Raw genomic sequence first — 26,015 nt, forward strand, 5'->3', positions numbered from 1 at the left:
ATCACCTATGCCTCTACTGCCATTCATTCCAATTAGACTAGTTATGGATTTCTCCCTGACCAAGACAGCTGCCATTTTCGCCCCATTATGGAACAAATTTTGAGGGTTTATGACATAGCACCTCTAGTAATGTCAAAGGGGGCGGCAGGTAGCCTAGTGGTTAGAATGTTGGGCCAGCAACCGAAAGGTTTCTGGATTGAATCCCCGAGCTGACAAGGTAAAAATAGGTCATTCTGCCCCTGAGAAAGTTAACCCACTGTTCCCTGTGCGCTGTGGATGTTGATAAAGGAAGCCTCCCACATCTCTGACAAATTTCAGTTGAATTCATTCAGTTGTACAACTGACTAGGTATCTCCCTTTCTATGGATCAATCAATAGAACAACATGTCGCTATGAATACTCACAGGCTGTCTGTCTGGTTCAAACCCCTCCCTGTTCACACACTCAGCCTCATGCTGAGTGTGTGAACTGACTCCCTGTCAGACACTGTCTCATCAACCCCATGGGCCGTATCAGCACCTGTCTCTTCAGAACCTTCTATTCTAAAAATAATCACCCAAAACCTTCTATTCTAAACAGAAGCAGGCAGAACATTATATTCTAAAAAGAAGCACCCAGAACCTTTTATTTTAAACAGAAGCACCTATAACCTTCTGTTCTAGTCTAAACACAAGACTCTCTGCAGCCAATCAATCATAGGAATCGAATGGATTAAAGGGACGATCGTAATGTGACCAATAAAACATAGAAGTCCCAATGCAGTCTAATCAACACTCATATAGAATAGTGTGTAATGTTTGTACCCCATCCACCTAAATTCATAAGTTATTTTAAAAATCGAATAATCTCGTCAAATATTAATGTATTCTTCAAGGCACCTGTTTTTAGAGTCACATGAACAAACATTTGATTTTACAATACTAAACTTCATGGGGCTTTACCATAATATACACAAATAAAATAACATGACCAATGCCCCCCCCAAAAAAATCTTTAGCGCTAAAAATCACATAATGTACATTATTTACACACAGAAAATTGGTCAGTGTTAACTAGTATTGATTTTTTTGTGGAACATTTCTAGTTCAGGATTTAAATGAACACTCAGTGGTGCAAAAGAACTCCAGTGTTGGTGTTAATAACCAGATTTGAGTGTGATTAAAACACTTAAAAACACAGCCATCATTATCATATTTCCCATTCCCTCTATTACAGTATTTTATTTTTATTATCGTTTGTTTCCATATCTGTGTGTTTGCATGTACTGTACATTGACTGATCAATGAATATTATGCTACACAAAGATAAATAACATAATTTTTTCTAAACTAATTCAATCTGTTAGTTTTATTTATTGCAATGGTTGTTTCAGTTTAGATGGTTTAGGTAGTCTCATCTATCAAATTTTCCAAACTCTGACAGTCATTCTGAATGCAGGCTACGGGTGATCAAAAATGTAAACTCTTGGATATCCACACTCTGGCTAGATTCCAATAGGAATGACATCACCTTGCAAGCCAGCATAATGTGAATGCACGCCTGATGTGGCCTGTAAACTATGAGTTTCGGGACACTGTTAGTAATTTTATTTGGGGAAAGCCACAGGACTGAAAATGAATGAATGCAATGACCATGTCTTTGTCACTAACAAATCTACAATTCACTCGAAAAGGTAAGGCACACTGGGAAATATGCAAATATGGCTTTACACCATACCCCAAATACGAGTTACCTTAACACTACAGGTATTCATTAAAATGTTAATATCACTGAAAAAAAGTGTGGACCCGTATGTATAGACTCTGAAAAAGTGTTACATTTAACAATCGCAGAGTTGATTCAACACTGGGGAATTTGCTGTACAAGTAAATACATAGTACTTTCCAGTGCAAAATGTCGAACTAACAAACAGTTAGAGCAATTCAGTGTGATTACTCTGAATGATAGCATAGCAACCCTCTTAACAGATTCCTAAAATGCATGGTATTATCAGAAAAAGAGTACACTTAGAGTAATAAAACATATTGCATTATATTCTCTTTGTTCATTTCTTGTTGTTACAGACCTCAGCTAATGTCTTGAACTTTGGCCCCAATGTGTTTAGGAAGTCCAGGTCTTCCTGGTTGCCTTGGTCACTGCAGCAGCCCACCGAGCCGGCTGGAGACCCCACCCCCTCGAAGCCGTACGCGTGGATGATGTCATCGGCATATCGCCCCTCCTCCCTCGTCCCTAGGTAAGCCAACTTCTGCAAAGACCAGGTAGACAATGTAAGAGATGAGGCGAAGAAAGGAGAATGCATTTTGTTATTGGTCCATAGGGAGCAGCCAAGGACTAGTCCGATGGTAGGGAAAATATTACAGTAGGTGATATTACATCTTTGCATAGGATATTACTGACAGGTATTACACTGAGAACAGACCAACATTTCACCAACCAGACAAGATATATGAAAGCTAACACAGGATTTAGCAAGTAAGAAAGCATTTCAGCTGGGAATTGTCTAGGCTTTTACCAATATGAAGAACGATTGACATTGTTTGAGCTGTTTCTCAAGTTCTCTACAACCACTTTACCTGTTGTAAAAACAGCCCGTTCGTTTGCCAGGTGTGCCAGGCTGCAGAGTCGTTGAATTTCATGAAACGTGTGTTGTCAAAAGTCATGTTTCCACCGCCATATTGACCTCCACCATATTGTCCACTGCCATATTGTCCAACGTATTGGCTGCTTTCGTATTGGCCTGAGAAGCCGGTCTCCATATCGGTCACTATGACACCACCGGACTCCTGTAGCAGATTCTGTTGAGCGCCCAGGCCTCCTCCAATCATACCAGAGTTCTTAGCTCCCTCCCACCCCACGTCAATCATGGATCCCTTCACTGATGAGTCGATCCCAGATGCAGGAACGATGATGAGATTTGAATCCTGAGGAGCCATATTTCAGAGAAAGAAAGAAAACATCCAAAAACAAATTAGGACATAACAGTGAAATTTGCTAAGATTCCATGAACATGAGAAATGTGTTTTGTAATGCTGTCATTATGACAGACTTACCACTGCATCCCCTGGGGCCTCAATGTTAGACTTCAGGAGGATACCGCCACTGTCTCCCATATCTTCCAGCTCCATTTTCTCATTCTTTGTAACACAGATGAATGCAAAGAATATACCTGCAATAAAGAACGAAAAAGAAAAGTAGCTCAATAAAAATGTATGGTCCGAAAGTGCTCACAGGTTCGTCTGACGAACAAGAAGCACAAGCCATTTGCTAAGGAACAAAGTTATACTAGCTGTCATCAGCTGCTTAAGACGTCACCTAATGTCTAACGCCTCTGACACAAACCTGTCAGGCCTACATAAATAAGATGAATGAACATAATAAAACATTAGAGACTCACAGAGAAGAAGTAGCAGGCACAGCGCCAGCAGCATGGCCAGGATGGCCCACACCCCCAGCGACGTGGAGTTCTGGTAGGCCAAACACGCTCCGTTCCTGCAGCGGCAGATCCGGACCATTACCGTCTGGGTCTTTCCAAATCCCTGTAGGTCCTTGACCATCAGGGGGACAGTATACAGACCATTAGGGAGCTCCATGGTGTGCTCCAACATCCCTGCAGTGTCTGAGGAGGAAATACACTGTTGTAAAGAACAGGAGTTTGGGCACTAGTTTTCCTGGTGAGATTACATTGTAAGGACAAAAACTCCTGGCTCTAAACAATACTCATTGTCAGTTAGGTGCTGTGTAAGGTGGCTCTGGTGAGGTTGCATTCTAGAGTACTTTGGCTCTAACGTTGTATTGAAGAATGTATGAGACTGACTACTCACTATAAGATGCGCATTTTCCGTTTAGATTTAAATAATTGCTTCACTTTTTAAATCACATATGCAAGATATCAATTTATATAGAGATGGAACGGAGTCCGGAGGTAGGAATCATTTTCATACCGTTAAGTCGCTTCACAGCCCATCTCCCATCATGCTCCTCTCCCAGTTCGAAGCTGAAGGGGGCGGTGAATGGAGCTCGGTCTTTGTCCTCTGCTACCACCAGCACGGAGCCCATCTCTCCCCCATCCTTCTCACACACCACCAGGTCTTTAGAGGGGATGACTGGGACGTGGTCGTTCACATCCTCCACTTGAATAATCACTGTCCCTGTACCTGTCTTGAGACCTAAAAATAGAGTAAGAAACACGATAACATATCAATGAACAATTCTTGATGTTTTTTTTGTGGTTTTATTGTGAGAGCTTGACTGAGTAAGATTTCCAATGTATTCAATAATCACACTCAGCAATAAACTTTAAAGTTCAGTGAAATACAGATGCTATACAGTACTGGTATCTCCCTAGTAGTCCCTCCCTGTTATAAATTCAAAACAGAGATAAGGGCCAGTAGCTAGGGTAGATGTGGTTCTGTCCTTGAGCTGTTCTTGTCTGTTAATGTGCTGTATTATGTAATGTATTGTGTGGACCCCAGGAAGAGTAGCTGCCGCTTTCGCAATAGCTATTGGGGATCCTAATAAAATACCAAGTCACACCAGGTGTTATAGAGTGACTACTATACTCCTCATCTTGTCACTTAAACAACACAGACTTATTGTTCCAATTCATCCCAAAGGTGTTCGATGGGGTTTAGGTCAGGGCTCTGTGCAGACCAGTCAAGTTCTTCCACGCCGATCTCAACAAACCATTTATGTATGGACCGCTGTGTGCACGGGGGCATTGCCATGCTGAAACAGCAAAGGGCCTTCCCCAAACTGTTTCACAAAATCATCTAGAATGTAATTGTATGCTGTAGCCTTAAGATTTCCCTTCACTGGAACTAAGGGGCCTAGCCTGAACCATGGAAAACTTTAATAGTTGCCAATATGCATTGGGGAAGGTAGCGTTCTCCTGGCATCCGCCAAACCCAGATTCATCAGTTGGACTGCCAGATGGGGCAGCGTGATTCATCAATCCAGAAAAACTTGTTTCCACTGCTCCAGAGTCCAATGGCGGCGAGCTTTACACCACTCCAGCCAACTCTTGGTATTGTGCCTGGTGGTCTTAGGTTTGTGTGCAGCTGCTCGGCCATGGAGAACCATTTCCTGAAGCTCCTGACAAACAGTTATTGTACTGACGTTGCTTCCAAAGGCAGTTTGGAACACAGTAGTGAGTGTTGCAACCGAGGACAGACGATTGTTAAGTGCTAGGCTCTTTAGCATTCGGTGTTCCCGCTCGTGTGGCCTACCACTTCGCGGCCGAGCCATTGTTGCTCCTAGATATTTCCACTTCAAAATAACAGCACTTACAGTTGACCGAAGAAGCTCTAGCAGGGCAGATATTTGATGAACTGACTTGTTGGAAAGGTGGCATCCTATGACAATACCACGTTGAAAGTCACTGAGCTCTTTAGTAAGGCCACTACACTGCCAATGTTTGTCTATGGAGATTGCATGGCTGTGTGCTCAATGTTATACACCTGTCAGCAACAGCTGTGTCTGAAATAGCCAAATCCACCAATTTGAAGGGGTTTCCACATACTTTTGTATATATTGTGTATTTAACTAAGACACTGTAAACAATATCTACTTACTGGCATCAACAGCTTTCATAGTGACGTTGTACACGCCATTCGTTACAAAGTGGGACTCCCTGTCGATATTATTGGCGATCTTCAGCTGCCCGGTGCTTTCATCTACCTTGATCCATGAAGCAGGGTCTGAGACCTTGTAATACCTGAGAGGGAACAGAGAGAGAATTAACTTTTACAGCATTCTCTTGTATAACGGTACAATTCTGCTGGAGTGAGAAAAAACATGTCATTCCTCTATCTTCTTTTGAAACACAATCTGACCTCACTTGTTATAACATCATATTATTGTTATTATGATGATTATTATCAACATGTCACACAATAGGCCAATACTACCCTGGTTCCAGATCTGTTTGTGCAGTCTTGCCATCTCCTGTAATTATGGCAAGACAGTACAAACAGATCTGGGACCTGGCTAGGTCAATTATTGGTGAGATCAATAAGGTAAACTAGGGTCTTACTTGATGCCGGCGCTGCTCTTGGTCTCTGGATCTATGGCTATGTAGGTCCCAATCAGGGTGTCGTTAGGAGTGTTCTCCTTGACTGTGAAGAGTACGGTGGGGGCGGTGAACTCTGGTCCCTCGTCCTCGTCCACTACAGAGACGTCTACAGGGATGGACATCCACTGGGCCTTGGTCCCACTCAGCTCAGCCTGGTTACGGGCCAACACCTCCAGCTTTAGGTTCTTGGTCTTCTCGTAGTCTAGAGGCTGGAGACACAGCAAGGACCTAGTGTTATTTTTCTGTATTATCATCCGTCAATGACAATGCGCAAAGAAGCCTTTTGGCTCAATATTTTGACTGTCTTTATGTTATGGGATAGTTCACCAAATGTATAGATTAGCCTCATTTTATAAATAACTAGCAAGACATCTATGGAAAGTCTTGATCAGATGAAAAAATAGAGGTTCATTGTGAGTACCAGCTCACCTTTATTAGGTAAATTAGTCCTTCGTTCGTTTTGGGGTCTCTTTCGATCCTGAAGTTCACGTTTTCGTTCCCCTTTTGGATGACAAACTCAGTGTTCCAGTTTGGTGTCTTCACCAAGTCCTTATCTTCAATGGGGATTCTGAGGATGAGTCCCTCTCCTTGGTTCTCTTTAACTTTTACATCGTACTGCAAAAGGAAGTAACATATAGTTATTTGGCCAAAGCAAACAGAGTATTCATAAAACAAACTGGGACATCCATGCCTTTTTTGTTACATTGCGGAATAAACTGCAATACACAAACTCCACTACTGTAAAAAGTTGTCAAAGAAAACGTACAGATGTCTTTGTGAATGTGGGAGGGTTGTCGTTGATATCACCCAACACAATGGTGGCTGTGGCTGTGTTGAATAGACCATTCAGAGCTCCATTCATGTCTCTGATTTCAACTGTCACCAAATAATTATCATTCACCTGAAAAACAAATATAAACATACATTTAGATCAATAATTGAAGCAATGATAGCCGTGATCAACAACGTGGAACCCTGGAAAACTGTAAGTGAGATATTTTTTTAAAGGTACAGCGATGGGACTGACCTCTCTATCGAGGGTGTCTGTTTTGGTGCTGATGACTCCCGTCTCTGGGTTAATGTAGAACAGGTTAGTCCCAGAGAGGAGGGAGTACCTGATCTTAGTGTGGTCTGTACCACGCTCGTCTATGTCTGTGGCATTCACCATCCCCACCATCGTCCCTGCAATAGAACGTATCACAACACACCGACTATTAGTTCACATCCACAAGTTCCCGTTACAAAGGTCAATGTCTGGATGTGTGCACAAATTGCTCAGAAAATTGACTAACTTGTGAAACGTATGTCACTTTTTCCATGTACTGTATTGCAGAGGCTACGGGCACTCTGGTATTTCTTATTTCAGCTGTGTGTTTCTCACCTGCTTTGCTTTGCTCCAGCACAGTAAACTGCAGTAGGCCAGTGAAAGTTGGTGCATTGTCGTTCACATCGTCTACATTCACTGTGATGGGTAATGGTAGATCTGTCTCCTGGTTGGTGTATCTGTCAAACACTCTGGCTTGAAACTGGAGGAAGATGGACTCAGTTTAGAAATGGCTTACACTGTTTGTGTTGTCTGTGCTATGGTATCAAGAGTACAATTGTCATGTTAACATCACAGATAAAGAATCAATCAATTATTCAAGCAAGCAATCAATAATTGTTGTTTACTACTCACTACAAACTGAGGAGTTCTCTCGCGGTCGACAGCTTTGTTGACCCTCAACATCCCAGTCTCCATCACCACACTGAACACACCCACAGGCTCCTCTGTCACTCCAGGCCCACTGATGGTGTAGTACACACTGCGAGTGGCCGACGAATCAGATGCAATCTGGACCAGGAAACAATCAAGTATTATTTGCGGTCAAGCTTCAACAAGCAGTGGGATAATAACATCACCCTGGTTCAAGGCCGTGCACAGACCTTTCATGGGGCAGGTGCTCAAAATGACAATTTTAACATATTTGAGCATAAGCCTATTTATTTGTGCAGCAACACTCTCACTCATTATCACAAATTGTGAACTTGACAATGACTTGCGGGCAGTGGGTTACGAACAACAATGACAAAAAAATGAATACAAAATTATACCACCACCCAAAAGGGCACATTAGTGACTAGAAGGACAAAGGGGCATGTGCTCTGCTCAGGTAGAGCCCTATCTGTGTGCGTGCCTGCTCAGGTTAAGAAATTGCACAATTTAGAATGTGAAGCATTGAGCTATGCATAACAGAAATACTCATAAGCCTTACAGGTAATAGGCCTAAAGCACAATACTTTTCGACTACTGTTAGAAAGTTATTTTGTGTTAATATGTATTCCCCTAGGCAGGTTACAACAGATCCAATTACAGTGCACACCCAGCCCAGTAGTTAGAAAGGAAGGGGAAGGGTTAAAAAGGAGAAAAAACAACTAAGTAAACGCTCCAACTGATCCCTCTGTTTGTGTCTGGGTGTGTGAACCCCCAGGTGAGGGCGTGGACCATACAGGTACAGAATGTGCATTAGCTCCAAGTGAGAACGAATGAGAAATAGAGTGGAGCATGGGGGTGGAAGAAAGGCAAGGACATGTAGAGGATAAATTGGAGTTTGTTACATGACACAAAATATGTACATGGCTTAGGTTTAATATCAATATTCAAACACAAAATGTGCTGAAATGTGATGCAAGTTGTGACTTATTTTAAGGACATTACCAAATCAACGTCCTTTGGAAATGGCGGAACGTCGTTTTCTATGATGTTGAAGGGCAGAGGACTCCAACGTCTTTTGGAGCGCTTTAGTAGGCCATCTTTCAATACCTGAAAAAGCAGAAAAAAGACCACACAAAGTCACAAGTCAACAATGTGATATAGATAATTTCACAAAAACAATACGTCTTTGAAAAATTAGACTTTGTACTATAAGCCCATGCAGAATCCACCTTACCTTTCTAGAGTTCTGGACAAGGTAAACATTAATTTCTCTCTTCTGACCATTGGGGTCCTGAAACTGCACTGAGAATGTTCTGCCATTGGCTGGTACCATGGTGATGGCGACTGTTACTATAGTGCCATCAGGTCGTACTGTGAAGTCGGGGTCACTAGTTGTAAAGTGCAATGTGATGGTGTCACATTGGTCCACATCAACTGAACGACGAGAGAGAAAGAAACGTTGTCAACTATACAAGAACTAAAAAACAAACATGGATCATCCACAACACAATAACTTGATTATGATTAACGATGTCAACTGGTTATAAACAGTTCATGACTATATTGATTGTTTCATTCAGTATTAAGTACATTCAAAGTTAGACAGGACGGAAACATTTGTGAATGGCAGGACCTTTTGCAATAACATGTCTAACTTGTACTGTCTGAGGTACTGTTGCTTGTATGGAGGCAGGGATGAAGCAGGAGTCCACACATGAGAGGGTCTGGAATTGCATGAGAGAGATATATTGTTCATACATTCTAACAGGTGGCATATCATACAAAAGCTGTGTTACAAATATGGTGCTGCATTCATGGATATTCTGTCTTGTCAGTTCTTTGTACTAGATGAACCAAAATAATATACATTTAAATGTGTACATGGACGTTTTCAAGGAGTGCATAGGCTGCACAGGTACAGTGCCTTAAAAAAGTGTTGACACCCTTTAACTTGTTCAACACCTGGTTGTGTTACAGCATGGATTTAATATTGATTCAATTGAGATGTTGTGTCACTGGCCTACACACAATACTCCATGATGTCAAAGTGGAACTGTTTTTCAAAATGTTTACAAAATAATTAATTTAATTAAAAGCTAAGATATCTTGAGTCAATAACTATTCAACTTCATTGTTATGGCAAGCCTAAATTAGTTCAGGAGTAAAAATGTGCTTATCAAGTCACATAATAAGTTGCATGGACTCACTCTGTGTGCAATAATAGTGTTTAACATTATTTTCGAATGACTACCTCATCTCTGTACCCCACACATACAATTATCTGTCAATTCTCTCAGTCGAGCAGGGAATTTCAAACACAGATTCAACCACAGAGACCTGGGTGGTTTTCCAATGCCTCACAAAGAAGGGCACCTATTGGTAGATGAGTATTAAAAAAAGCAGATATTAAATATCCCGTAGAGCATGGTAAAGTTATTAATTACACTTTGGATGGTGTATCAATACACCCAGTCACTACAAAGATACCGGCTTGAAAATCTATGGCAAGACTTGAGAATGTCTGTCTAGTGTAAGGGACATTTTTGTTAAACTTTGCTGATGCTTGTGTACTAGAAGATCTTTCCTGAAGCTTAGTTGCTTAGGCATTAAGGTTGAGATTGCTAAAGAAATTAGATCATATAAGCTAGAAGTTATGTACGTTCATTAGTATAGGCCTGTTTTAACTTGTCTTGTGAGTGTGTAGCATAGAAACCCCTAACTAGGAAATTAGGTCCCTATGATGTTCTGGGCACACAGTCAGGAGCTGACTGGGGCAACCTATGGTTTCCTGTTAGTCAGAAGGGAATGATCTGGTTCCTTTTCAGTATATTAAAACAGAGCAAAGTGTTGTATCCTGCACACCAGTCATAGAGCCTGTTGCTGGGCGACAGGTTCATGCTTGTGAATGTGTGTGTGTGTGTGTGTGTGTGTAAGTGAAACCATACATCATCCGGGCAGACAGTAAAAGGCTCTTGCTGGCTACTTTATGAGGAACTATGTCTGGAGTGATTTCCTGTTGCTTTGACACCTATTGTCCTCACTAGAAGATTAGAATAACCAGCAGTTGCTCCAGAACGAGATGACCAAATTCACAGTTAGTCTGTAACTTTAACTTCAGTTTCGTCCTGTTCTCCACACACGTACACATAACAAGATCATGCGTTTTGTACACTCTTGCGTAAGACGGTGGGCCTATATAAGGTTTCTGTACTCCTTGTTTCATTTGTGCTCTCGGCCTTCCACCTCAGAGTGTAGGGTTGACCAGCTACATTATTGCAAATCTTATCAAATAAAGGTTGATTGTTTGAAGAAATGACAAGTATCTCCTTATTGATTAGAGTTTCGACGACACTAGCAATGAGCAACATGACAGTGCTTGAATATTTTTTTTTTAAGAATAATGGCCAGAAATCGTACAATCCAGGTGTGCAAAGCTCTTAGAGACTTACCCAGAAAGACTCACAGCTGTAATCACTACCAAAGGTGATTCTAATATGTATTGACTCAGGAATGTGAATCATACATGTCTAAAAACATGTTTTCACATTGACATTATGGGGTATTGTGTGTAAATGGGTGAGAAAAATAAATATATATAATCCATTTTGAATTCAGGCTGTAACACAACAAAATGTGGAATAAGTCTACAGAGGGGTATGAATACCTCCTGAAGGTACTGTCGATGTATCAACAAGCTGCACCTTGCCAGTGATCTTTTTAGCTGAATGTTAGAAGTAGGGTTGCTGAGAGTTCTGCAGCACCCCCTGAAAAATCTTAATAAAAAAAAAACTATAAGCGGAAATAGGCCTATATACACTATGTATACAAACGCATGTGGATCAATTCCATATTAATGCCCATTATTTTGGAATGAGATGTTCAACGAGTGTATATATACAGTACCAGTCAAAAGTTTGGACACTGATTCATTCAAGGGTTTTTCTTTATTTTTACTATTTTCTACATTGTGGAACAATAGTGAAGACATCAAAACTATGAAATAACACATATGGAATCATGTAGTAACCCAAAAAAGTTTTGAACAAATCAAAATATATTTTAAATTTGATATTCTTCAAAGTGGCCACCCTTTGCCTTGATGACAGCTTTGCACACACGTGGCATTCTCTCAACCAGCTTCACTTGGAATGCTTTTCCAACAGTCTTGAAGGAGTTCCCACATATGCTGAGCACTTGTTGGCTGATTTTCCTTCACTCTGCTGTCCAACTCATCCCAAACCATCTCAATTGGGATGAGGTTGTGTGATTGTGAAGCCAGGTCAACTGATGCAGCACTCCATCACTCTCCTTCTTGGTCAAATAGCCCGTACACAGCTTAAAGGTGTGTTGGGTCATTGTCCTGTTGAAAAACAAATGATAGTCCCACTAAGCTAAAACCAGATGAGATGGCGTATCGCTGCAGAATGCTGTGGTAGCCATGATGGTTAAGTGTGATTTGAATTCTAAATAAATCACTGACAGCGTCACCAGCAAAGCACCCCCACACCATCAAACCTCCTCCTCCATGCTTCACGGTGGGAACCACACATGCAAAGATCATCCATTCACCTACTCTGCGTCTCACAAAGACACAGTGGTTGGGAAATCTCAAATTTGGACTCATCAGACCAAAGGACAGATTTCCAACGGTCTAATGTCCATTGCTCATGTTTCTTGGCCCAAGCAAGTCTCTTCTTCTCATTGGTGTCCTTCAGTAGAGGTTTCTTTGCAGCAATTCGACCATGAAGGCCTGATTAACGCAGTCCCCTCTGAACAGTTGATGTTGAGGTGTGTCTGTAACTTGAACTCTGTGAAGCATTTATTTGGGCTGCAATTTCTGAGGCTGGTAACTCTAATGAACGTATCCTCTGCAGCAGGATAACTCGGGGTCTTCCTTTCCTGTGGCGGTCCTCATGAGAGCCAGTTTCATCATAGTGCTTGATGGTTTTTGTGACTGCACTTGAAGAAACTTTCTAAGTTATTGAAATGTTCCGTATTGACTGACCTTCATGTCTTAAAAGTAATGATGTACTGTCATTTCTCTTTGATTATTTTAGCTGTTCTTTCCATAATATGGACTTGTTATTTTACCAAATAGGGCTTTCTTCTGTATAAAACCCCTACTTTGTGACAACACATTTGATTGGCTAAAATGCATTAAAAGCATTAAGGAAAGAAATTCCACAAATTAACAAGGCACACCTGTTAATTGAAACGCATTCCAGGTGACTACCTCATGAAGCTGGTTGAGAGAATGCCAAAAGTGTGTAAAGCTGTCATCAAGGCAAAGGGTGGCCACTTTCAAGAATCTCAAATCTAATATATTTAGATTTGTTTAACACCTTTTTGGTTACTACATGTTTCCATATCCATTATTTCATAGTTTTGATGTCTTCACTATTATTCTACAATGTAGGAAATATTAAAAAATAAACCTTGAATGAGTAGGTGTGTCCAAACTTTTGACTGGTACTGTATATATATTTATTTTTCCCTCACAAAAGTAGAGCAATGGGCCTTTACTAGTCCTGTATTAGTGGACCAATGCCATCTGTAACACGGGACAATGTATACATTTAAAAAAATATATAATAATCACAAACGTACTGCACTGGGCCTTTAGTAGTCCTGTATTAACTGACCTATGAAGCCCCCCCCCAAAAAAAACATATTCCCAGGCTATGCAACACTGTAAAGTCAAAGTTTGGCTACAAAGTTTGCAAATTCAATTACATTAATAGAAACTTGAGCAGGTGATATATCAAAATCAAATGTAAAAAATACAGAAACACTTTAATTTAATAGAATTGACTTACTTACCAAAAAAATGCATAAATGTACAGGTAAATTCGGTGCCATTTTTGTTGTCGCAATTCGAAACACTGTATCCGACTAGACACAATTATACACGCAAAAACAATAACTAAAAGTTGTTCTGTCAAGTGGCGGGGTTGAGATGGTGGATATTATTTACGTCAGTACACTCATTTTGTCCTTATGGCGACTGGCATTGCCGGTAGCGGAATGACGATTTCGTTTGTTCTAATATGACCGTAGAAATGAAGGCATGCTACCACGCCCGCGATTACTCACTAACCTGCATGTCGATGACGCATTCGTAGTCTAGGGATGAGATACTCCCCCTCTAGCAATCGTCAGTAGGAATTAGATGGAAGTCATGCCCAGCCTTCCTGTGGGGAAAACAACCTGTTGGCTCACAGCAAAAAATGTTTTTTGTCTGTTTGTTTTAGTCAATTACACAACTACATCTAAGAAAAGGGCAACATGTCTAAAGGGCAACATTGCCTGCTCCCTAGCGTTCTCACTACTTAGAAAACCCTCATGCCCCTTTTCATGACGGTGCTAGCAGCCAGGTGAGTGAGTTCGTGCTAGCTGCCGACCGGAACATTAGGCTAGCCAAGACCAACAACACAAACAAACAGCTCCACTCACAAGTAGTGAGTGGAGTTATAAACTGACTATAGTAAAAAGTTAAATGTCTTACCTGTGGTGAAACGTTTTCTACACACATAGCTACATGTAGCCTACTTGGACACCGGGTCAAATAAAATAGTATTTGTCACATGCGCCGAATACAACAAGTGTAGACCGTACCGTGAAATGCTTTCAAGCTCTTAACCAACAATGCCGTTCAAGACTATCCCACTCCCCTTACTAAAACAGATTGCAGTCAGCGTGCACAGACGAATTTGACACCAATAGTCTGTATTTAAAAGTTTAAAAAACAAATACATTGTTACATTTGTTAAAGATTTTCATTGTAGTTTACATATGTACCTTCATTTTCAATACATTGAATCCATGATGCACGTGGTATATGACCATATTTTAGCGGTAACAATTGTGACCAATGGGAAAATATACTGGCACTAATTTATTATATACTGTATATTTGACCATAGCAGATTATACTTTTTTTTCAGTAGATTTAAATTGAGTTGGGTTCAAATTAAATTAAATCCCAATTTATTTGTCACATGCTTCGTAGACAACAGGTGTAGACCAACACTGAAGTACTTACCTACGGGTCCTTTTCCAACAATGCAGAGTTAAGGATAGGATAAATAAATTGAAATAGTGACACAGTGAATAACACATAAGAATAACATGGCTACATATAGGGAGTAGAAAATTACCGCTATGTACAGGAAGTACAAGTACCGAGTCGATGTGCAGGGGTATGAAACTACGACTTGACAAAATGTATAAATACATATTTATACAAAGTTTGCTATTCGAATGGTTGCTACAGTGACCACGGTCATTTGGCTGGCCAATTACCGTCATACCACAAATCCATGACTGTCACAGCCCTAGTCCCCATGGGGCAAGATGCCTCATGAAGATTAGTGTGTTAAAATCAATTTTATACATTTTATTTAAAAATGTTAAGTAATTGACTCTTAAAAACTAAATTCTACGTATCTTATTTTTATTTATTAAATCAAATATCGAAAGAAAATGTTATTGCACCTCTCACTAAAAATATCGTCACTATGATGACGTTTTTAATTTTCAAGCTTCATGTCCAAATCAAATTGTATCTACAAATTGATTGTGAAACTAAATGAAGTTGCTTATACATGATTTGGAAAATGGTAATATACAGTAGGTACCGTTGATTTGCACTGGATTACCCTGAGGGCATCTTTCCCCGCTGGAGGGGCCCTAACATCACTTAAAATATTACAACTTTATTAAAAAACGGATTTAAATTTTTCTTTCTTAACAGGTGAATTACTTATCTTTAGTCTGCCCTACTGGTATATATAAAACGTTTATAGATCTAACTTCATATGTAACTTTTTCTAAATTACTATTTTTTTAATGATTTGATTTCCAAATCATTTTGTTGGTTTAACTTAGATGAGATGATACAGATTACATTTTTAGTTAAGCAAGAGTAGTGGCAGCCAGGGAAGGTGTTGAGAAATAAAATGGATGACAAAAAGTGTTTTTTTGTGAGAATTACAGGCAGAGGCGCCTTTCACCGGGGTTCGCTTTACCCCAAGTTACCCTACTGTAGTCCACCCCCTGGTCTGTAAAAAATAAAATATACAAGTGTGATTGATTACATTGTAACATGAGAAAGCACTGTGAAGAAATGTTACCGACAGGGGGAAACGTATTGGCAAAGGGTCATTGTCTGAAATGGAATGCCCCTTAGCGCTTGTTCCCACCTATCAACTGTCCCACCATGCAATGGATTTACAGTGCCTTGCAAAAGTATTCAATCACCTTGGATTTCTTAACATTTTATTGTGTTACAAAGTGGGATTGAAATGGAATTAATTGTCAGCAATCTACACAAAAAAGTACAACAGTTTTTAATATAAATGTAATAACAAAAAATATAGTTGTTGCATAATTATTCAGCTCCCTGAGTCAGTACATGTTAGGAACACCATTGGCATCAATTACAGCTGTGAGTCTTCTTCGGTAAGTCCCTAAGAGCTTTGCACACCTGGATTGTGCAATATTTGTAGCTGTTTTAAAATCACCAATGGCCTCATGATAACATCCCTGTGCAGTTTCATTCCTGTCCTGCGGTTCAGTTCAGAAGGATGACTATCTTTGATGTGTCTGGGTGGTTTAATATATAACCCACAGCATAATTAATAACTTGACTATGCTTAAAAATATGTTCAATGTCTGATTTGTTATTGTTATCCATCTACCAATCACTGCCCTTCTTTAATGAGGCTTTCGAAAAGTTTCCTGGTCGTTTTAGTTGAATTTGTTCTTGAAATTCAATACCTGATTGAGGGACCTTACAGATACAGGAGATGTATAGGGGACAGAGGAAGGGTTAGTCATTCAAAAATCATGTCAACCTGTATTATTTCACACAGAGTTAGCCCATGTAAATGATTGTGTGATTTGTTAAGCCAAATTTGACTACTGAACTAATTATTATATATATTTTATGTCTTTACTCTTTTATACAATTATATCCTCCTAGTATTAATATCTAGTTTTTACGTATCCTTAGAGATTGAACGTAGTGTTAGGTTTAAGCTCTTTGTGTATAGAAGTGTAATTATACTGAACCAAAATATGAATGCCACATGCAACAATTTCAAAGATTTGACTGAGTTACAGTTCACACAGTATAAGGAAATCAGTCATTTGAAATAAATTCAGTGGGCCCTAATCTATGGATTTCACATGACTGAGCAAGGGCACAGTCATGGATGGGCCTGGGAGGTTATAGGCCCACCCATTGGCGAGTGTGGCCCAGCCAATCAGAATGAGTTTTTCCAAACAAAAGGGCTTCATTATAGACAGAAATAACCCTCAGTACCCCTCATGCTTTTAATCAGCTTCTTGATATGCCACACCTGTCAGGTGGATGAATTATTCCTTTACACTTGTGTGTATAAGGTAGTTGTTGTGAAATTGTTAGGTTAGATTACTCGTTGGTAATTACTGCATTGTCGGAACTAGAAGCACAAGCATTTCGCTACACTCGCATTAACATCTGCTAACCATGTGTATGTGACAAATAAAATCAGATTTTATTTTATTTATATTGGCATAACAGGAATGTCAACAAATTTATGAACAAAATTTGATAGAAATAAGCTTTTTGTGCGTATCAAAAATGTTGGTGATCTTTTATTTCAGCTCATGAAACATGGGACCAACACTTTACATGTTGCGTTTATATTTTTGTTCAGTGTATTTAGTGGACTGCAGTGAACTGTAGGAATGTTTACTCCCAATAACTCAAGGCTTCTTGTGACTGATAAGAAGTCCTGTGATATGCACAGAGGAGCATGGAGAAATCCTGGATGATGGAAAAGTACTGAAGTACACATTTGTAGTAGGGACGGTTTGAGTGCTAAGGGTATGCATCGAATGTATGCATTCAACTGGTACATCTTCCCAGAGTAAACATTTGAAATGTCACTCAGAGTTTGGCCTCCTTTGTATGAGAAATATGTTTATTGTATATTGAGATAGTGGTTTTCTAATCACTAGAGCTTTTGTAACTCTTTTGTAATTCCTTGGAAATAGGGTCAGATACATTTAATCACATCCACATCCAAGCCCCTACCATTTTGATTTGTTCTGAAGAGAAGAGGAGAGATTAAAATATGTTGTATGGTTAATGTAATCCTTAACGCAGCTATCATGTAAAGTGTCTTTCCATTCAACAAACCTATGATCAGCATTTTCTACAGCTGCTGTGACGGTTCCAGGGAAATGAAGATGACGTACATGACATGTTCCTATTTCTTTCTCTCATAATACAGGCATGCCAACGTTTGAATAGAGCTTGGAGTGAGATTTCCTAACGTGAATGCCATTGGCTCCACTAGTTTTAAAGCTAATTTCCTGCTATTCAACATATTTTCACATGGCTTAGGCCCATGAACAGGGTGGAATAAAAAAAATACAAATACATGATTCTTTTAAAGTTGAAAACACACAAACCATTTGACCACTTGGTTTGAAGGTACTTTGAAATAATTTTGCCATGAAAATTGGAATATGCTAACTGGGGGATATTGAATTACATTGGTTTTTGGTTAGAAATGGCTCATATTAACAGTTGGTAGCAGTGGCTAACCATAGGATGGATTGCAGTTTCTCCTTGTCCATAAGAAACAAACGTAAATATGTCATTCATTTTGGTGAACTATCGCTTTAAAATAGGACCATAGAAAATCCTGCCTAGAGGTGCATGTATAGCTCTCCAAGAGCGTTGGCCACCGCTGATCTATGTTTCCCAAGTCCTGTGGGTTTGAATATGTTCATGTATATGTATATGAATATGTTAATGTTACATTAGATACTAAAATGACAAAACAGGATATTTGAGGCAAGGGGCATTTCAATATGGCCTATTCTCATTTTATGTATCTTATTATTCAACAATGTCCATAAATGCTAATAAAAATGCATAAGCCTCATTGCATTTCTGTATATATATTTCTTAAGACATGAGTTGGCATATGATATTTCAAATAGCCTAATTACACCAACAAAATTGGTAAATGGTGAAATGATAAAATTATGGGAATAACAGTAGCGTTCCTGCTGAGATAAAAACACTAATTAGTCTATATTTTAGCCCATTGTAGGGGATGATAATGACTTTCATCAGCTATTGTGAAAGACCAAATAAATTAACACCCAACCCAAATTATCTTTCAATGTTTTGTCTCCCCACAAGATTAATTTACACATTTGGGTTTACACTCTGTTGTGACAAAAAATGTTCATAATACAGTAAGACAAATCATGTCACCCTAACAAAATTCCTGCTGAATTCTGCTGTTACAGCCTAATGAACCTAGTGCTAAATTGCCAATGACAAACTGTAGAAATAGAATGAATAGAAAGGGCATCTAATTTCAAGTCAATGATGGCATAATGTGTGGACTGACAGCCATTTTGAGTGTACCCATTCCTAGGTTGAAAATGACAGTATATTTTCAACCTAGCCCCATGCAGGAAGTAAATAGCCAATGGATCTGGGATCATGCAAGTGGTCGATTAAATCACTAGTACTGTCAAAAAGCAATCTGCGACAGAAACAGACAGGGCCGTAGCTACATATGAGGATACCGAGGTCCGGAATAGTAGAATACACAAGGCGCAATTTCGAAACTTGGTTGTGCATAGGCAGTTTCTCTTTATTATATGTCACTCACTGACAGTCACTCAATTAGCCCATGTCACTTAAAATGTTTAGTTTGGTAAATTAGTCTCCAGCTATCTACATTTGTTGTAATCATGGCTGAAGGTGCCCAGGGACCATCATTGATTTTGTTAGTCACTCTCACACATACAGTGGGGCAAAAAAGTATTTAGTCAGCCACCAATTGTGCAAGTTCTCCCACTTAAAAAGATGAGGCCTGTAATTTATCATAGGTACACTTCAACTATGACAGACAAAAAAAATCCAGAAATCACATTGTAGGATTTAATGAATTTATTTTCAAATTATGGTGGAAAATAAGTATTTGGTCAATAACAAAAGGTACTCCCCAGTAGGAGCAGCCCTCCATAGGAATGAATGACATTTTGCAGTATTTCAATTAAACATAATTAAGTGACAGGAGAAGAGTGCCTCTTTGGGATGTAGTTAATCCAGTTGGTGCTCTTTGATCATGGGATTAAATACTATTAAATAAAGTTAGTGCTGGATAATGAACAATGCTGAAATAGCCTTTGTGCAAGAACAAACTTCCAGAAGTAATCAAGGCATGCTCATGTAGTTAATTGTTCCTTATTTCACTTCGCATTAGTACCTTGATAACCTCTAGAAATTTGTTTTTGCACAAAGGCTATTTTGGCATTGTTCATTATCCAGCATCAATTTATGTTTATCCTAAATTTATGTTATTGTAGTAGGTACAGTAACATTAGTACTCTGAAGAAAATTTTATATTTTTCTGTTTAGCTCACAAATTTTAAAATATGCATTAAGGTGTCTGTAATAGAATAAACAACAAATGTCAAAAACAAATGTAGACATTAATAAATGCATTTCTATAGCTTCCAAATCTTTTGTAAAATTGAGGAGGAGTACCAACATGGCTGTGCAGTGGCTTCAATACTGCTCCCCCTGTCAGTCATCCAGTGTTTATACACATCATTGGTTTATACACATCCCATATATTTTTTTTTAAACTGGGTGGTTCGAGGCCTGAATGCTGATTGGCTGTGTAACGCTCGTCTGAAGAAGAGGACCAAAGCACAGCGTGGTACTTGTTCATGATAATTTATTCAAACTGAACACTGACACAAAATAAAGTGGAACAAAACAGTTCTGTCTGGTGCAGACACAAAACTACCCACAAACCCAGGTGGGAAAAAGGCTACCTAATTATGATTCTCAATCAGAGACAACGATAGACAGCTGCCTCTGATTGAGAACCACACCCGGCCAAACAAAGAAATAGAAAACATAGAAATAAAGAAACTAGAATGCCCACCCTAGTCACAGCCTGGCCTAACGAAAATAGAGAATTTGAAGACTCTATGGCCAGGGCGTGACAGTACCACCCCCCCCCAAACGTGCGGACTCCGGCAGCAAAACCTGACTAAAGGGGAGGGTCCGGGTGGGCTTCCTTTACGGTGGCGGCTCTGGTGCGGGACGTAGACCCCCCTCCGCCTCCCCCCACTTTGGTGGCACCTCTGGTGCGGGGACCCTCGCCGCCGACCCTCATAGCAGGGGGACCCTCATAGCAGGCCCCTCGTTGCGGGCTCCGGGCTGGAGGCCGTCTCTGGAGGCTCCGGGCTGGAGGCCGTCTCTGGAGGCCGTCTCTGGAGGCTCCGGGCTGGAGGCCCGGCTCTGGGGGCTCCGGGCTGGAGGCCCGGCTCTGGGGGCTCCGGGCTGGAGGCCCGGCTCTGGGGGCTCCGGGCTGGAGGCCCGGCTCTGGGGGCTCCGGGCTGGAGGCCCGGCTCTGGGAGCAGGCACAGGACTTACCAGGCTGGGGAGACATACAGGAGGCTTCTTCCTTGGCCGAGGCACCGGATACACTGGGCCGTGGAGGCGCACTGGCGATCTCGAGCGCAGAGCTGGCACAACCCGTTCTGGCTGGATGCCCACTTCCACCCGGCAAATACGGGACGCTGGCACAGAGCACACCGGCCTGTGAATGCTCAAACGAGACAGTGTACATCACCCCATAACACAGGGCCTGACCAGTCACATGCTCGCCATGGTAAGCACGGGGAGTTGGCTCAGGTCTAATTCCTGACTCTGTAACACTCCCCGTGTTCCCTCCCCGTCCTTGTTAGCCGTGTTCCCTAATAACGCTGCCGCTCTGCCTTTGCTGCCTCCAGTTCCTCCCTTGGACGGCGATACTCCTCAGCCTGCCTCCAGGGTCCCTTACTATCCAGGATCTCTTCCCATGTCCAGGAGTCCTCTCTACCACGCTGCTTGGTCCTTTGGTGATGGGTAGTTCTATAAGCTCGTCTGAAGATGAAGACCAAAGCGCAGCGTGGTACTTGTTCATGATCATTTATTCAAACTGAACACTGACACAAAATAACAACGTGAAACAAACCGAAACAGTTCTGTCTGGTGCAGACAGAAAACAACTACCCACAAACCTAGGTGGAAAAAAGGCTACCTAAGTATGATTCTCAATCAGAGACAATGATAGACAGCTGCCTCTGATTGAGAACCACACCCTGCCAAACAACAAAGAAATCCAAAACATAGAAATAAAGAAACTAGAATGCCCACCCTAGTCACACCCTGGCCTAACCAAAATAGAGATAAAAGCCTCTTTATGGCCAGGGCGTGACAGGCTGACAGTCGTGGTATATCAGACCGGATACCACGGGTATGACAAAACATGATTATTTTACTGCTCTAATTACATTGGTAACCAGTTAATAATCCCAATCAGAGAGAGAAAGAGAGAGAGAGAGAGAGAGAGAGAGAGAGAGACAGAGGCAGAGAGAGAGAGACATTATGTTAAACCTAGCATCTCGGGGGTTTGTTGTGTATGGCCAATATACCAAGGCCAAGGGCTGTGTCCAGGCACTCCGCAATGCATTGTGCTTAAGAACAGCCCTTAGCCGTGGTATATTGGCCATATACCACACCCCAGTATCCCTGTACATTGTAAATATGTTATTGGAATTGACCCTGTATATAGCTTCTTACTTTCCCATGTTCTTCTTATTTCTAGTTCTTATGTGTTTTTTTGTTCTACCTCTATGTTATTTTTAGTGCTACATTGATATTGATTACTGCATTGGGTTTGGAACTTGCAAGAAAGGCATATGGCTGTGCTTGTGCCAGGACATAAAGAAATGTGGTGTAAATTCTTCTGGTCTATATATGTATAGATTGCATTTTGATTACCGTTACAGTGCTATTTGGGTGGTTAATTGAACTCGTCCCAACAATCTTAATTTCTTGTTTTTTTATTGTGCTTTTTTTAACATTTAATTATTTGTGTACTTGTTCTGGGAATATGCTTTGTCATTATTAAAATGAGTATGAGATTTTAGTGAGCCAAGTGCACCATACCTGTTGGTCCCAAACTTTTCTTTTCACTCCAACGGACACGCCCAAGGCCTGTTAACCCATGTAAAGCCTTCCAGGGTCTGTACTTGAAAGTACATGACCTCCCTCTGCCCCTCTTGCTGCATGTGGTAAATGTGTCTTGGATGGGAGCTGAAGTGGAGGAGGCTGGGATTTGTGTTTAGACCGTTGAGCTCATGCTATCACAATAAACTGCCGATAAGACTGGAGCATTCAGTCAGCTCAGTACATGTAGATCTCTGCTGAGAGAGAGAGAGACATAGAGAAAGAGAGACAGAGAGAGAGAGAGACAGAGAGAGAGAGAGAAACATTATGTTAATCCTAATTGCTGCTATTATTACATTTTGGAAAAATCCTTCACGCGTGGGTCTGGGTCATGGTTGTGGACATTTTGACAGGCCTTGAGAAGGAATGTAACACCATAATGCAAAGCAGATACACACGCTCACAGGCACACACACACACAAAAACACACTGCAAATGCCCCTACAACAATGTCCCTCTCCTCTCTCTCTCTCTCTCTCTCTCTCTCTCTCTCCCCTTTCTCCTATGTCAGTCTCCAAGTGAACAACTTTTATACTGTTTATTTTATTTATTTATTTTATTTAACCTTTATTTAACTAGGCATGTCAGTTAAGAACACATTTTATTTACAATGACGGCCTACCAAAAGGCCTCCTGCGGGAATAGGGGCTGGGATTAAAAATAAATAATGAAGGACAAAACACATTACGACAAGAGAGACACCACAACACTACATAAAGAGAGACCAAAGAGAGCACAGTATGGCAGCAACACGTGACAACAACACGTTAGCAACACAAAATGGCAGCCGCACAACATTGTAGCAGCACAAAACATGGTACAAACATCATTGGTCACAGACAACAGCACAAACAGTACTGTAGGAGCTGGACCAACAAAGTTGTGGTGCAAAGCATAAAGGATTATTCACCGTGTGCAGACGTTGATAATAATATAGACAGGAAACAAAACCACCTCATCCTGAGTTTCTGTCGTCGTGCCTGTGTTGAGGCATAATCTTTCTTCCACGTGAGTCATCCATTAACTGATAAATACTTAGTCATTTAGAGCTTAGTGTGAATAGGTGTGTCTACTACAGGCTAGTAGACAACTGCAGGTGTGAACACAACCCCAGGATACCCTCTGCACAGGTCTGTTAGTGTTAGAATAATTTCACTGGGAAGTTAATTTGAGGTAGTAATGTCTGTTATTGTCAACCAAGGCCCAGCCAAAACTCCAAACAAAAGTACCTTACCTGTGATAGCAATTTCATGTAAGAGTGTTGTTTTAAGTAGAAATCCATCCCTGACCATATATTGCATTAAAACCTGTGCATTAAAAACACAGTGTGAGAAAGTTAAGGTAAAGTTATCCTCATGCTGGACAGTTCAGGAGACTTTCTGGAAGAGTTTGATGAGATGCTCTGATGTTACCGTTCTAACCCTCGCCTTCACATGTGCGCTGTCAGTTTTACACACATGATCCAACAGAAGAAAATATCCCGTAATTTAAATCAGTTAAATGTATGGGCATATACAAATGACAGATTGGGTTTCATATTCTCTCTGATTTACGAGTCCTAGTTTTATTTCCCCTAACCAGGTTAACCAGGCAAGGATTGATGATTGTTCTTGTTCTTTCAACAAACCACATCATTTCAACCCCCTTTACCTGTAAATCTTATCAAACTATTGAGACCTAGAAGGAAAAAAAGGAAAAAAAAAAAAAGAGAGAGGCTTGTGCAACTCTCCCCTCAACTGTCAGTTAACGCTCTCAACGTAAACACAAAACAATACCTTAGTCAGTACTGTTCCAGTAAAAGGGAAAGTCTATAAAGGAGGTTGCTCCTTTCTTCAGTAGAAAGGTCAGTGACAGACGAGGGTGTGGCTCTGCGTATACCTTCCCTTGAAGCCAGTGAGTGAGAGGGAGGGGCACCAACGTTGTGTGTGAAGAGGAATCATTGTCTGGGTGAGAAAAGTTGCATTATAGGCTTTAAGAAATCTAGACACTATCTTTAATACAAAGAGATAACAAACTACTGCACCGTCAATGGCCCTTCTGATTTTAGATTTCAGATGACAAAAAGTCAGAAGGAACATTGTAATTGTTCAGTCAAAGGACTGGTCTGAGGCCTACCTACAAGTCATCTCAGTCTTTATTGGTGTACAGTCAATCATACTTTACTTTTGACCAAGACCCAGGTTATGAATGCACAATATCACTAGATAGTTGTCACATAAACACATATTCATATCCTTAGACACATCACCAAATATAACACACATTTCTGGAGTGCCTTATCAGATTGGCTGACTGCAGTCGTTATGTGTCTCATTTATGGGGTTTCAATAGCGGTGTTATCTGCTCTTCTCTCTTCAGAGAGGAATGCCGCTGAAACCTGTTCCCTGCCAAACACGGTGTGGTGAGGCGTCCAGGGTTCTACTCAGGTTAGAGAGAGAGCCATATCACTGGACACACCCTGTGTCCTGCCCTCAGGTGGTATCACACACATACACACACACACACTGAAGATCTTATCCTGCTTCCTATTCTATTTATTTTTTAAGTGTATTTAAAAAAAATAAAAAAATAATTTAACTTTTATTTAACTAGGCAAGTCAGTTAAGAACAAATTCTTATTTACAATGACGGCCTACACCGACCGAACCCGAACGACGCTGGGCCAATTGTGCACCACCCTATGGGACTTCCAATCCCGTCCGGTAGTGATACAGCCTGGATTGCAAAAGGTCAAAAATTTGATGTCGTCCTATTCTTTAACTTAGATTTTAGTCGTATTCTTTTCAAAGTTAAAGAATACGACTAAATGGAATTCAATCAAACTTTAAATCAACTTTTATTTGATTTATTCCTATTCTTTAACTTAGATTTTTGGTTGAGATGGAGACATGAATCCAACATATCAATTATTCACTGTAAGATTACATTTGAAAGCAACTAAAGCTTGAAAACGTACAGTACGCCTATATATATATTATATTTTTGGTTGAACCCTCGGTTAAATTGAAACAATAGCTGTTGATGACTTTGCAAATGCTATATACTAAATAGCATCATTGATTATATATTAATTATAAAGTATGGTTAGATTTCATTTGCTCTGTTAAACCTACCCTTTGGAATGACTTTGGTAGCAACAGTGAATCTATTTAGTTATTAATCAT

At 40.4% G+C, this 26,015-nt stretch overlaps 1 protein-coding gene across 3 annotated transcripts; it reads right to left on the reverse strand.

Moving 5' to 3' along the window:
- Window positions 1-1,217: 1,217 nt before the first annotated feature.
- Window positions 1,218-13,860, reverse strand: LOC139376137 (desmocollin 2-like protein). Of its 3 annotated transcripts, none has more exons than XM_071118374.1 (16): window positions 13,587-13,860; window positions 9,400-9,490; window positions 9,001-9,200; window positions 8,769-8,873; window positions 7,749-7,904; window positions 7,452-7,596; window positions 7,098-7,252; window positions 6,837-6,971; window positions 6,500-6,685; window positions 6,032-6,279; window positions 5,571-5,713; window positions 3,942-4,166; window positions 3,395-3,616; window positions 3,051-3,166; window positions 2,574-2,921; window positions 1,218-2,245 (listed from the first exon to the last, which is right to left on the reverse strand). In XM_071118374.1, exons 1-16 carry the CDS (start codon window positions 13,623-13,625, stop codon window positions 2,045-2,047), a joined length of 2,715 nt encoding a protein of 904 aa, XP_070974475.1. In that variant the 5' UTR covers window positions 13,626-13,860; the 3' UTR covers window positions 1,218-2,044. The 3 variants fall into 3 exon arrangements, with proteins under 3 accessions (XP_070974475.1, XP_070974477.1, XP_070974476.1); XM_071118376.1 differs by having other exon boundaries at window positions 13,583-13,630; XM_071118375.1 differs by lacking the exon at window positions 9,400-9,490 and having other exon boundaries at window positions 13,587-13,732.
- Between the last annotated feature and the right edge of the window lie 12,155 nt (window positions 13,861-26,015).

This window comes from Oncorhynchus clarkii, chromosome 20, assembly GCF_045791955.1.
Source record: "Oncorhynchus clarkii lewisi isolate Uvic-CL-2024 chromosome 20, UVic_Ocla_1.0, whole genome shotgun sequence".
Classification (NCBI taxonomy): Eukaryota; Metazoa; Chordata; class Actinopteri; order Salmoniformes; family Salmonidae; genus Oncorhynchus; species Oncorhynchus clarkii.